General features: G+C 36.2%; 1 protein-coding gene across 10 annotated transcripts in view; it reads left to right on the top strand.

The window, feature by feature from the left end:
- The window catches only part of EDEM3 (ER degradation enhancing alpha-mannosidase like protein 3), a 78691-nt gene that overhangs the window by 56295 nt on the left and 7677 nt on the right, over nt 1–14719 (top strand). For 5 of the 10 annotated variants that reach the window (XM_019427045.2, XM_019427010.2, XM_019427041.2 and 2 more), the window contains 3 exons: nt 1292–1477; nt 2772–2819; nt 8151–12147. In XM_019427045.2, the coding sequence (XP_019282590.1) occupies nt 1292–1477; nt 2772–2819; nt 8151–8554 (638 nt within the window). In that variant the 3' untranslated portion in view covers nt 8555–12147. Of the gene's footprint in view, nt 1–1291; nt 1478–2771; nt 2820–8150; nt 12148–14719 lie in introns of those variants that run through there. The other 5 variants (XM_019427031.2, XM_019427048.2, XM_019427025.2 and 2 more) reach the window with 3 other exon arrangements.

The raw sequence follows: 14719 nt of genomic DNA, 5'->3' as shown, positions 1-14719 counted from the left end.
GGAAGCTTTCTTGTATTATAATTTCTTTTTCCTATGTTTTTTTGTTTCTGATGAAGTATTTTGTTTTTTCTAGTTTTAATTGTAAATAAATGAGCTAGTAATTAAGACTAAGTTTTTTACCGCAAGTACTAGAAGTAAAAATTATCTTAGAATAATCATTTGTCTGCAAGAGACAGTAATTGATTAAACTGGTTTAAGATGGAAAGTTTGTTTACTACATGGGACTGGATTATTTTAATTGAACACGAAAGAAGTTCAACTGAGCAGAAATCATCAGGAACCATGATTTTTTTAAGTAGCATTTTTCACATCTGTCTGTCACTTATCTCTGGGTCTTCCTAGACTCTCTTCTCTGCATCTCTTTGCAGTTCTGCTTCACTCTCCAGCTTCTCACCAGCTTGTTCCCTCTTTCCCCATTAGTTCCAAGAAGTCATTGTAAAATTACAGCCTCAACCATGAGTCTGTTATTTTACTAGATCACTACCCACTGCTAACCGGAGCAGTCATTCTGTGTGCCACTTCTAGGTCCTCCAGAGAGACTGTCAGGTGGCCATGCTTGTCTAGTCAGTTATTGCTAAGGAGGTGGGTCCTCAGAGCAAGCTCTCTGAGAAGGGACAGGGAGGTTCTTCACCTGGCGTGTGCAGTTAGAGGTGAACATGGCCGGCCCCGTGGTCAAACAGTATTGAGCAGTCCTACTGCGGTTAGCTAACCAATGTAAACTAACAGTAATGGTCACCTCAACTTACAGAGCGAAAATGACTATCGTAATTCTTCTTTGTGAGCAGTATATAAAAAAGAACTACCAATAGGTAGTTTGGTAAATGCCATTAAAGGAAATCTTAAGCAACAATAAAATTTCATTCTTAGTTCTATCATTATAATCCAAGTCTTTGAGTGAAATATCCAAGGCTTTTCATAAGCATATGGAAGTTTTTAGTCATAATCATAAAATTTTGAGTTCTACTTTTTTCATGTAATAATAATATTCTGTTTTCCTGGGTGTCCCATCAAGTACTTAATTATAATTTACTTGTAATAGTTCACAGTTGTTCACAATTATAAGTAGCACTCCAGTAAACTACTTTGGGAGTAAATCATTTTGCTTCTTTTGAGTTCTTTCCTCAGGATAAATTTCTAGGAGTGGAATTAGTGAGCCCCAAGTATGTTCATTTTTATGATTCTTGATGCATAAAATAAATGCTGCCAACAGGGAAAAAAACAGTAAAGTTTTGTCTGTAGATCTTTTTAATGGACAGATGTTTTTATGTTTGCTGTATTCATTTTCTGCTAGATGACAATGAGGGGAGCAGCAGTGATACTGCCCCTCTGTTCCAGATGGCAGGTGACGGGAAGGACACAGATGACATCAAGATCCCCATGCTATTCTTATTTAGTAAAGAAGGAAGTATCATACTGGATGCCATCCGGGAATATGAGGAGGTGGAGGTGCTCCTTTCTGACAAAGCAAAGGATAGAGGTAAGGGTAAAAAAAATCCTTGTTTTTGATGTAGCTTAGCATTAGTTTTACTAGTTTGGTAACAAAAATGAGTTATAGAAAGTTATTTTTGGTGCACTGGTAAAAGAAGTTAAAAAGAAGATGCTTTCAAAATATATTTTTCTTTTGGAAATAAGAGTTGCAAAACATTTACTTTGCTTTGTTTGCTGACTTAGGATGCTTTCAGAATAATGTTTTTTACATGTAATTTATCATTTTTGCTATGGTCCTGCCCAGTGATAAACATACGGGGGAATATATCAAGAGAGTCAATTTAAATATCCACACATGTTCACCATTCAGTTCTGCTGATACTAGATCTTACATTTCTTTTATAAGGAATAAAAAGAGATTGTATCGAGTGGTATTGTATACAGTATACTAGTAGTTAGGTTTCAGCAGGCCACCAATAATCAAATGACCACTGTCTTGTTGAAGGCAGTACAAATCTACCAGCTTCTACCCACTGAGGTGTAAGTTTATCACATAGGGATTTATAAGTTATAAGAGATATAAGTGATGTCTGAAGAACAAGGCAGCATGCCTTAATTCACGATAATATATAGTCCTCTATAGGCCACAATGTTTGTTAGTTATTTGAAAGCTATTCGAAACCCAAATTATTGTATAAACGGCAGGTCTTACTGGTATTCTCTTATATTTCACATCCTGGGATAGTGGAGAAATGAGGGAAAGTGAACCATCAGACATAGACTACTACCATCCTGCTTATGGTGGGCCGCACCTCCTGATCTACTGGAGGAGCCTGGAGGGAGAACTCTCTTTCTCCCATTACCTGTAAATGGCTAAAGTTGTGTAATTGGTGCAGGTTGTTGAATCCCCTGGGATGTTTGTTTCACAGATATGTAGGAAACTGATTCAATTCAGTGTAACTTCCAAGTGAAACAGTAAAAAAAAAAAAAAAAAGGTTAGCTATAACCTAGTGCTAGCCAAGTCAGTGTTGTTTTGTCTTGTCTTCTCATTCTTATAGTAGTGCTTTATTCTTCTTTGAGATCCTTTCAAGTGTCAACTATTTAAGAACAACGAAGTAGGACATATGTACATAAGGATGTAGAGTTGGGAACAACAGAATAGAAAGGATTTCTAATCTTAAATCCTCCTATGTTTGTGATTTTATTTCCCCAAGTCCTTTTGCTCAACTCTTTCCTACGTATATGCATTTATGCACATCAAACACAGGCAAATTATTATTCCATATAAGTCTTTAATGCCTTTGCTTTTCTCCCCCCATTTTGTGCTACCATTGGAATTTCAGCAGCAATATTAAAAGGTAAAATGATTCCAAGCTACATTATTAACAGTAGTAAGTATCTTGCATTAATAAGCCTTAAATTATATATATGTATATATGTATTTGTGTACATGTATATATCCACACACATGCATATGCAAATATATATATATATATATATATATATATATATATATATATATAATTGTGTTTCAGTGGATATCATGATAATTATCTTGTTTAATGTGATTAGATTATTTTCATGTCTAGTCAGCTGTCCCATGATAATAATTCTTTTTCAATCCTGTCATAACAAATCCTGTGAATTATATATCCATATAATAGATGAATTCGCTAGTCCATGTCTATGCAAGAGTCAGTCTAACAAAGACGTTGTTTTGGCATGTGTTACTTTTGATCACTTTTATTTGAATACAGTATAAAGTATGTAAAATATCGACTTTGTTTTAGAAATGTGTATGTGTGTAGGAGTACATGGGATTAGGACTACGAGATCATAGCAAAGCATGTGCTTCCCATACTAGAGAAAGAATGTGAGAAAAGATAAATTCTATAGATAGCGCCTCCCCTATCTGTGGGAGATATGTTCCAAGACCCCCCAGTGGATGCCTGAAACTGGATAGTATACCGATCTGTATATTTGCCATGTTTTCCTATGCATACATACCTGTAATAAAGTTTAATTTATAAAGTAGACACGATAAAAGGTTAATAATTATAACTAATAATAAACTAGAACAGTTATAACAATATACTGTAATGAGACTTAGGGGAATGTGGGCTTTCTCCAAATATCTTATTGTACTATACTCATCCTTCTTCTTGTGGTGATGTGAGATGATAAATTCCTACGTGATGAGATGAAGTGAGGTGAATGACATAGGCATTGTGACAGTATTAGGCTGCTAGTGACCTTCTTCTGATGCTGTGTCAGGAGGAGGAGGGTCATCTGCTTCCTGACCATGGTTGACTGCAGGTAACTGAAACCTCAGAAAGGGAAACCGTGAATAAGGCAGGAGTGGATTACTGTACGAAAAGTATTATCTGAACAGTGTTCTATTTTAAGGACCTTGCAGTAAAAGGGCTTTACTTAAATTATATGTATTTTAAAGTTTTGCTGGTCTCTAAATTTGTTGAACTGTGATTCTGTTATAGAGTCATCTTTTGACACAAAGTCTTGAAAAATTCCCTTTTTTATGTAGGTCTTTCAGGCACTGTACAACTATACTTACTAAATCAATGTAACACTATTATCAATACAACAAAAAAATCGATAATAGTTTTAGTAAATCAACTACTTCATTCAGAATACTTAGGAAAATATCCTAAGAAGTTAATGTCTGTGGTAGTTGTCATTGATTTGTCTTGTGCCATTACTGCATGCATCAGTGTTTCTCTTCTGCATCAGAATCAGCTGATATACTTGTTACAAGTGTAGATTCCAGAGTCCTACTCCAGAATATTGAATCAGACTCTCTGAAGGCAGGGGACCAGAATCTGACATTTTAAATAAGCATCGCAGATAATCCCACTCAGCTACACTTTAAGAAGCACTGAATAGAACTAAGTAGGCACTTTTTTTTTTTTTTTTTTTAAATTTCCAGCTATGTCTGAGCCATATTGTACCATCAGGGGTACCAGGTAGGATTGTATAAGTATCCCAAACAATTAGCATCCTTAAAATCTCAACATTAAAATGTCCTCCAGATTGCCCTTTAAAAATCTCATTGCACAAATCCATACTTCCTGTATAATGTCATACAGTTTGGATTGAGCAGTTCTTCCCACATATTAATACAGAAAATAGAAGTCCAGAACAAGCCCCCCACTCCCACTGTTAACTGTCTTATTCTGAGAAGTCCCAGCCATTAATACAGAAATATCTGCAACAGTCCTATCTGCTAGCAAAAATGTTCACTTATCTTACTACGCATTCTTCAGAAGTAAAGCATTCTTAATTTATCAAGTGGAAACATTGCTTCCTCGGGTCAAACCAGTCATACATCTAAAAGTTAAGTTATCCACAGAAGTTTTAATATTATGTCTGTCATGTGTGCCCCATCTTCCCAAATTTCAAGAGTTTGTAAAGGTACTTAGTCCAACCCTGTGCTCACAAACAAAATACACTGTGCTCTTTCATTTAGGTCCAAATTTCAAACAGTTTATAGTTAAGAATCCATTTCCCTTTCTCAGTATTTTCAAGGGGAAAAGACTCGTCATTTTAAAGGTTCAATACAGTATCATGCTTGCAGTTTACAATGTAGGCCTGTGGTGCCTTAAGAGCTGTAGAAGGATGTTTTCAGGGCTACTCCTATATTTCTGTCTACCTGGTAAAGAGGCAGACAGAGAAAATAGGGGAAAGAAAGGAAAGGTGCCATGGTTTGAACTGCTCAAGGTTTAAGTCTGGCAGTGTTATTTTTCCTAAGATTATTTCCCACTGAACTTGATTGGGGTGAATCTGCCCTAAATTTGAACTGTAGGATTTGGGTTGCTATTGGAAAGGATTTGCTTCAGGGAAAAAAATCTAATATGTACGCAGAAGGCCTCTGCCTAGAAAGGAGCATCTGAAACCTTTTAAGCAGAATCGATACATACCTGCCCTCTTTCTACAACCTGGCATGCTTTCTCATGCGTTTTTGCATTTGGACATCTCTTCCCTCTTTCTGGAAATGCTCATCAATCCCTGTCCCCATCCCCATGGCCCATTTTCTCTTTGAGGACATTTAGCCATCCTGCATACCCAGTTTAAATACCACCTTCTTTATGGAATTTTCTCTTATAGGTAAAATTTAAAAGTGTCTTTTTAATGAGTTCTACTTTGACACTCATTTCACATTGTACTTCTTTACCTGCTCTCATCTCTGTACTCTTGTTTCAGCAAATGCTGGTTGTACAGATGAATGAATGATTGTGGAACATCCAGTCTCTGAGTCTTTGCCAAGGCTCCCTTGTCCTTTTATTATTAAAACTTAATAACTTTCTTGTCTTTGTATCTTGACATTTTCTTCACTCTTTTTTTGCTTCCTGTGTTTCTGATCTATTCCTGAATTTAATGACATAGCTGTTAATGCTCTTAGGATCGTGGTACTCCATGCCAGTGCTGACAGGCACCTTGGAATCAAAATGTGTATTAGTGTGGCAGACACTGACTCCTTCCTTCCTTTTTCTATTTCTCCATCTGCCATTTTTACTTTCCTGATTGCTGCCTCTTTGCTATATACCAGCTCTTCTCATATATTCCATGTGTTTCCAGACTAGCACTTCTTTTCCACTGATCTGTTTGTTTACTCCTATGCCAGTAGTACAGGTTTGCTGTTTTGAGTGCATTTTGATATCTGATAAGGCAACTCTCCTCTCACTAATTCTTTTTACAATTTCTTCACTTCTCGTTGATATATTCTTCCATAAGAACTTGTAAATAGTTCTATCTGCTCCCAAAAGAAAACAAAAAGAAGTAAAATGGGAACATGATGCTTTCATAGAAGTAGGAAGTTTTTGTTAAATATTAAGACAGGAACATACCCTTAGCTACAAATATAATTAGATCTTGTGTGTTTTCATTGAGATTTTATAGTATTAAGTAATATAGTCTTGTTCCTTTCATAATAAATTTGTTTTATAGTTTTTACTTTTATTGTGAAAATGGTACTTAATTTAATCCTAACCAGTTGTTACTAGAGAGAGGTTGTTTGCATATGTATCTTATTTTTACCCTCTTTATCAAGTTCTTTTTTTTAATGGTATTTTTTTGAATTGAGAGTTGCTTTGAGTTTAAGCATATAATACAATTGAAAATGCAATTTGATCTTTTCTTTTCCTATATTTACACCGACTCTTCTGTTTTCTTATCCTTTTGTGTTAGCTAGATTTCCAAAATAATGTTACATAATACATGTATCCCCAGGGTAATTTTGCCAAAAGCACAATTTTTATTACTAGACAAAACAGCACTACGCCCTTTCCTATCCTTCTAAAACTAGATTAATACAATTTTAGAAAAAAACTTGAAGGTTTTCTTTTTGTTTTCCCTTGAACTTAGGGTAGCCTAGTGTAAATGAGCTCCAAGCAGCCAGTTTCCGCTTTCTCTTCTTTGGTCGCCACCATAGTTTTCCTGATTGTCGAATTCAAGTGTACCTTTTCCACAGCTTAGAAGAGAATGTGGAGACTCCCCCAACCCCCCCCCCCCCCAAGAACTTAAACTTCCCTAGTCAGATAATCCTACTTAGAGTACGCATAAACACACCTGTCTGTACCTTCCTGCATACCTGTATTTCCTTTAGTTTTTCTGGTTTTATAATATGTCCATCTTCCCTTCCTTCTTTGTTGGATTAACTCTACTTTTAAATCTGAGCTCACGTGTCAGTTTCCAAAGGAAACCCTCAACTCTATTCTTTCCTATTCCCTGTAACCTTTCCTAGCAACATAAAACATGTCACAGTTAGAGTTTTCCATTTATTTTGTGTGATTATTTGGAAATGTTTTCCCCAACTGGACTAAAAGATCCATAAGGGCAAATCTGGTGTCTCTTTTTGCCTCGTTTTACCCCCAGTACCTTGCACAGTGCCCATCACACAGAGGACCCTCAAGACTTGCTTGCTGGCTAAGCACAGAGATTGAGGATGAGGCAGCATGGGGCATCAGTGCTGTGAAAGCACTTTCTTGTAGGAACCCCAAATAGGATGCTTCTAGTGGCTTCATTGTATATTCATTACAAGAGGTTTAACCTACTCTTAGCCTTCCAGTGGATTTTAAAATGGTCTTATAATTCATAGACCTACAATAATGAAATACAAGTTTTGTAAATAATCTGAGTTCGTGTCTTTATGAAAATATTTAACCACATTAGTACCCTCAAATCATCCAAAATTTTGTATTATTGGCATTGTCATGGCTTACTGCATGGGAATTTCACTTTTCAAAAGAATATTATGTTAAAATATGGTTATGATCAGTGCTGTTTAAAATTTACTCTATTTCATATGTTCTCATGTGCAAGCTTTCCTGAATTGAGATATTTAATAAATTTTAGACCTACAGTGTAAATCTATGTACACTTAAATAATAGTATTGTTTAGTGTATTCGTTGGCATATTTACTAATCCCCATTGAAGACTTGTCAGTTACTAGAGTCACTCTTCAGTTTGGAAGAATGTTTATTTTGTAATGGCACATTTTGCAAAATGAATATGCAGAAAACATGTGATTACATGATTAAAGGCAGTCTTTTACTCTTCAGTGTTAATGTTCACTGCTCTGCATTAACATGTTTTTCTTTCTTTTTTATTTCTTCATTTTATTGCAACAACCAGTAGGCTGTTAAAAGTGTGATAGTAAATATTTTGAGTAGGAAAGTAGCATGAAGCTTGTTTCTTTCATGTACAGATCCCGAAATGGAAAATGAAGAACAACCATCCTCTGAAAATGATTCTCAGAGTGCTGAACAGATTACATCAAGTTCTCAGGAGGTTGATTTGGTTGATCAAGGGTCTCCTGAGGAAAGTTCTCTAAACTCTCAACCAGAATCATTATCTCCAGCAGATACGGACAATGCTGCAAGTGTTTCTCCTTCTGAACAGATTTCTAACCCCATGGAAAACCATGAGACTACAAGTCTTGATGGTGAATGTACAGATTTAGATAACCAGCTTCAAGAACAATCAGAAACTGAGGAAGATTCCAATCCTAATGTTAGCTGGGGTAAAAAGGTCCAGCCTATAGACTCCATATTAGCAGACTGGAATGAAGATATAGAAGCATTTGAAATGATGGAGAAAGATGAACTATGACTCACTAAAGAATCTGGTGGTAGGTATTTAAAAAGAAAAGCCAAACTGTGGTTAACAGACACCTGAATACTAAGCAGGCTCTCTAATGGGAGTCTTTAAGTATGGTGATGAGCAACCACGTTCTGACTGAGATAGTTAACATAGGAATCTGGAGCATGCCGTGTTAGAACTGACCTTGCTTAAAACCGTCCCATCAAAAATGGAAACTCCCAACCCTCCCCCTCTCCCCACCCTGACCCCATGACAGCATCGCGTGCCACCCTGCAGCACCTCAGGCCAGGAAAAGATTGCTGGCCTTCCTAGGAACCAGATTTCTGCAGTCTTGTCAGATAGACAAGAAACAAATTCGGTTGATAGTGGAGAGGAGAATAGGAATTTGTAGAGCTTTCTAATTAAAGGAAGTTCGGCTTTCTTGGTTTTGGGGTTAGAGACTCTTTGGGGAAAATACAGATGAGTACTGCGGGCATTCTGGTTATGTTGCCTTCACAGAAACACTCAGAGTGACCTAAGTGATTGTGAAGCAGATGCGTTCATGGTGAAAGCAGCCTTTGCTCATCACTTTCACTTGCTTCATTGTGTAACAAATGATCAAGAGGACTTGATTTTTTTTCTCTCCTCACAATGTCCTTTTCATTTAAACCAAAGGTGAAGCCAGTGTACTTTTTCTCAGTGAGTTCTCTGCATAAAGGCTAATCTTTGGGACCAGGATAAAAGGTCATATAATATATTGTGGAAATTGGTTACTTAATGCTTCTGAAAAATGGAACAAGGGGGAAACTGTAATGTTGTGATAATGAACTTGCCATTGGGCCTTCCATAGGGAAAGCTGTGACTGACCTGAAATGGCACTTAAAGTTCTGTCCTTGTAGGGCAAATTATAAATCTTTTCCAGTTCATCGCTCTTAGAGGTGATTACCTCTGGCCATCAGCCTTACTCCATCCCATGTTTAGTATGCAATTTGAGCCACAAGGGCCACATCGCCAGTAGCTGAGTACATTTTGTTCCATTTTTCTATCTTAGGGAGCCATAATAAAACTGTGGTAGTAATCTGAAAATCCTAGGGAAACTACTATTTTTCTTCTTTGAAACTATGGTTTCTAAAGTTGCACCTAAGGAGTCTGTCACATTTTCTGTTGAATCATGTTTTTAAGATGTTTCATTTTTGTTTTGTTTTAACAAATATTCCTTCTGATATGGACTTGAAAATTAGTCTATGGTAACCTGTGTAAAAAACTTACACAGTAGCAACTAACAAATAGCCATATAGCTTAATGAGAATTTCTTTTTCTTTTCTTTTTTTTTTTTTTTTTTTTTTTTTTTTTTTTTGGTGGCAGTCTGGTGCTAGCCACATTTAATTTTTTAAAAATTGTTGTTGATATCCTATAGACAGCCCTGTAGTTGAAATCATGGTTTTATTCATTTTATTTATTTTTTAAAACTTACCTAAATCAGTCTAAAGGAGTATTTGTGAGACTTAATTTTCTTTCTCTTTACCATGACATGACCTAATAGTCTTTTCTGAAAACAGTTTTGAGGTACTAATGAACTTAAACTGTATATGGAGCTGTTAAGAGAACAGCAGTGCTGTACTGTAGTTATGTATATTCATGTACAGTGTGTCTTAGATCCCAGGTAGACATATTCTTTTGTAAGGGGATGAATAGCTGCTTTCAAAAATTCCGGCTAAATGTAACTGGGTCAATGAGTAATAAAACTAATAGAGAAGACACTTTGGGGGGGGAGAGGGGTGGGGAAGAGTAGTATTATAAGACCATTATTGGCCCTTAATTAAACCTGACACTAAAGTGGATATTTTAGTCTTTCTGCATGTGAAATTTGGTGTAAGAAGATAGAACTATAATACATACAGTATATGGAAGGATAGATATAGTGCTTTGTTCATCTTAATTGCAAAGCTGCCAAAATAGCTGAAGCTTAATTATTTGACTTGCCTTGATTTGTAGGACTGGGGCTTTGAGAAAAGGAGATGTTCCTCTAAGACTTTGATTACAGAAGCCTTATATACATTGGTTTGATTTTGTATTTGTAGCTCAGAGTCATTGTTGTCTAAATCCAACTTTCTAAGTTAGCAAAACAACGTAAAAAAATTTTTTTTCCCACGAAGATCTCATGGTAACAAGAACCAGCTTACTCTCCCTTCCTTTGGCCATTAGGGGGAGTTGTTGCCATTCATTGATATCTAGAAGCAAATTGTTCACTTTTTTAGAAAAGTGAATCCTTAAAAAAAAAAAAAAAGAAAAAAGAAAAAAATTTAAGAAATTATACTTTATACCCAGAAAGAATCATATTTGATTTTTCCCTAGTTAAGGTATAATGTTCAGCTTCAAAACTCCCAGCATTATCATTATTCATTATTATTATTATTATTATTATTATTCAGTGTACTGCCATGAAGTTGTTTTTGAGTTCATTAAAAAATTCCAACAGCATTAGGTTTTTGTTTTTTTTTAATGTTTTGTTTTTTAAATACCTTTGATAGACGTTTTATTTACTTCCTAAATATTCGGGGGATTCTATGAGACCCTGAATTTTAGAAACATCTGGTCTACCTCAGTTAAATGTTGACTGCATAGAAATAGAGATGAAGTGATCGCCACAGCCATAAAATTGTTTGAATAAGAAGGATTTATACAATGTTTACAAACCTGGAATCAAGTAAGGAATTTATCTGAAAGTGAAAAGTTAGATATTAGAGCAAGTGTTTAATTCAGGTATTTTCAAGTTTTAAAACTTAACTTGTTTACCTACTAAAAATAGCTATAGTTTTTCTGCTTATGAAAGTCCATTGAAATGATAATACCCTAATTTGCAATAATTTTCCCATAAAGTTTTAGGTATGAAAGAATTGTAATTTACTGGATATGTTTAGGATGGGATATTTTGTTGGCAGGTTTTTTTTTTTTTTAACATGTAATAGGCTTCCAACAAGAATACAGTTGTTTCAAGAACAAATTATTTTTTGACATTATACTTTTCCCTTTTTCTTCACAGTATTAGTAAAATGATAAATTGTGCACTCTCTGGTTTTAGTTTCTAATATGCTTATGCTTTTGAGAATTTTTTAAAAATTCAAATTATCATCATAGCCCTTTTTACAATAAAACCAGCATTTGTTCTCTCACCAGACCCCATGTCAGATTCATTATAAAGGAAGCTCAGCATAAGTAATTCAAATCGTGCTTATAATTTTGGAGGTGGGGGGGCTGATTTAGTAAATATTCCAACCGGTCGTTTTATGCACAAGGCTTCAGTCAGAACATAGAAAAAAAAAAAACATTCTGTGAATGAAATATTGTATGTTCAGATTTTATAAAAGACATTTTTAAAAGCCCAATTTACAGCCGTATATTTTCTTATGATGTAATTTATGAAAAAGATGTCTGTACTAACAGGTGCTGTAACACTACTGTTGTTGGATTTTATTGTTTGGTGATAAATGTATACAATATTTCTAAGGGAAACTATGTACTGTGATGTAAAAGTCTGGGCAAAATGTATATAATCCTTGTATATAATTGTGTATTTGATTATAATTACTGATTGTAAAGATTTAATAAAATATGTAAATATTCTGGTCTAGTTTTAATTTGGATTTTTAGCATCACTTTGCCTATCTTAAAAAATTTTTTTTAATGTTTTATTTTTGAGAGAGAGAGTGAGCGAGCAAACAGATGAGGGGCAGAGAGAAAGGGAGATACAGAATCCGAAGTAGGCTCCATTCTCTGAGCTGTTAGCACAGAGTCTGACGCAGGGCTCGAACCCACAAGCCGTGAGATCCTGACCTGAGCCGAAGTCGGACGCTTAACCAACCGAGCCACCCAGGTGTTCCATGCCTATCTTTATACTTTGGTATCTTTTTAAAAATTTTTTTCATCTGTCTGCCCTTTAATTTTCACTTTACCCCTGGGGGAGTGAATCTGGGAACAGGTTAAGGTATAGAAACAAACATTGAAGAGCTCCACAACTCAAATAGTGCCAAGGACCCTCAGAGCAGAGTTAGAGGTAGTAATTCACAGTGTCAATACTGGTTACATGTTTATGTTTTGAGTTTACTTATATTGAATAAAGTCAGTTCTTTTGACATTGTCATTTAAAGTAACCCCAAGCCTCTCCTGTTAATTCCAGTGAGGCCATTTCCTTTTAGCAGCCCCTTTCAGATATGGTGATACTGTGCTCTTCATCTGTACTGTTCCTGGAGTTTCTGAGCACAGACATCTTGAAAGACCTAATAATAGTCACTAGTATCAATGGGTAATTGCTTTCTTTAAAGACGACCAAGTTGAGACTTGAAGTTCTAAGCATCTTACTCAAAGTTCCGCATTTGGTGACTGGGCAATGGGATGGGAGCCCTGGTCTGTTTCCTGTGCCCATGGTCCTTTCCGTGTACCTTCTCCCTTTCTCTGTCTTTACTCCTTCTCCCACCCCATTCCAGTTTCTGCTCCCCTTTTGCTCAGCCACTACCTTCCCACCTGACCACTTTCTCCTCATTGGGGATTGAAGTGTAGAAATGGTAGCATCCATTCTCAGGTTCTTTGGACATTAAATCTCATCTCAGCATGCCTCCATTCCCCTAGGACATTGCACCACTATTTCAGGAATAGTTTAAAGGATCCAACAGCATCTCTTGGAAGATTTCAACAGGGAGGTTGCCTTTCTTTCCTGGGTAAAGCAAACTTAAGAGTTCTTTCTACTAAGGGGAGCTAAGTAATGTAAGGGTTGAGAATGGTACGTGTCAGCATCGACCTGCTAGTCAAGTTTCTAATTTCCAAAGCCTTGCTCTTGATTGACTCTAATAAGCCTGCTGGTCTGTAGTGTTCCTCTTCAGTGAAGTAGTAAATGGGAGGCCAGTGATGACCCTTGGGGATCCTCTTAATTCATAAAAGACTTCACTCATCATTCCAGATGACAGAGAAATGCTTAAGTCAGTGGCAAGATGAAGTATAATGCTAAATGAAGAAAAATCTAGAACTGTATGTAAAGTATTAACTCTCTTGTATATGTGGAGACTCTTTATTCAACAAAGACTTAGCACCTCCTGTGTGCTAGACATTATCTGGGGCCTGGGAATGTGAACAACGCATAGTAAAGAAGATAGGAAATAAAATAGTTAAATAAATATGAAAATGAGTTTATGAAGCAAAAGAACTTCCAGTGAGAGGATAGTGATGGAAATCAGCACGGTGTAGAATTCTCTTTTAAAGAAACAAAATATCAACTACGGTTATCTATGGATTATGGGCAATTTCTGTTTCCTTATCTATAACTATCTCTGTTTTACTAAGTTTCCAAAACAAGCATTATGACTTTAAAAATAAAAACAGTCTAGGTCAGTTAAAGGATGAAAGGGAGAAAGAAAAATATCACACCAGAACCCCTACCATCCTGTGGTTCTGCACAGTTCAAGTCCCTGATGTGCTAGACAGCTCTCACGGACAGAAGCCGTGAAGGAGAGCAGAATACGCCACCCCAAAATACGCCACTTTGGCAAATTGATTATGGTGAATTAAAGTTACTTAAGAAACAGCCAATGCAAAAAGCGGACACTCTGACCTTCCTTTGTCCCCCTGAAAAGAGGAAATCAATCTCGCATGGGAAAGGTACCCTCCCTGAGCCAGGAGGATGGAAAGCATCCTCATCACCAGAGATAGGGAAGTTAGGGCTAAGAGGGTTGTCTGAATAAACCTTGTTACTTGCTACACCGGATCCAAACCCTTTTGTCATGCCAATTCTTTACATTTTTATTACTTCCTTCCCTAAAAGGTATAAAAAGCTGCCTGCTCTGGTCATTTCTTTGAGTCTCATATTTTTATGGGCTCCCATACATACAAAATTAAACTTGATTTTCTCTTGTTAATCTGTCTTATGTCAATTTAATTATTAGACCAGCCAAAGAACCTAAAAGGGATGAAGGGAAAAGCTTTTCTCCTCTACAGCAGCATATAGCTGGGATTCAAAAGTTTCTCAGGAAGAATATGTGGATGGAATAGGAAAACGAAGGGGATCTAAAACAGCCCTGAGATTGCTGGCATTTAAGGCATAGGAGGAAGGGCTTGTATAAAACGGAATGAGAAAGGGCAGGTGGAGAGGGAGGAGGAAAATGAGGACAGAACAGTGTTACAAAAACCAGAAGGAAAGATTATTTC

This window comes from Panthera pardus, unplaced genomic scaffold (genome assembly GCF_024362965.1).
Source record: "Panthera pardus isolate Hobbes unplaced genomic scaffold, ASM2436296v1 HiC_scaffold_21, whole genome shotgun sequence".
Taxonomy (NCBI): Eukaryota; Metazoa; Chordata; class Mammalia; order Carnivora; family Felidae; genus Panthera; species Panthera pardus.
The sequence above is the reverse complement of the archived record's forward strand: the minus strand, read 5'-3'. Positions and strand labels throughout refer to the sequence as shown.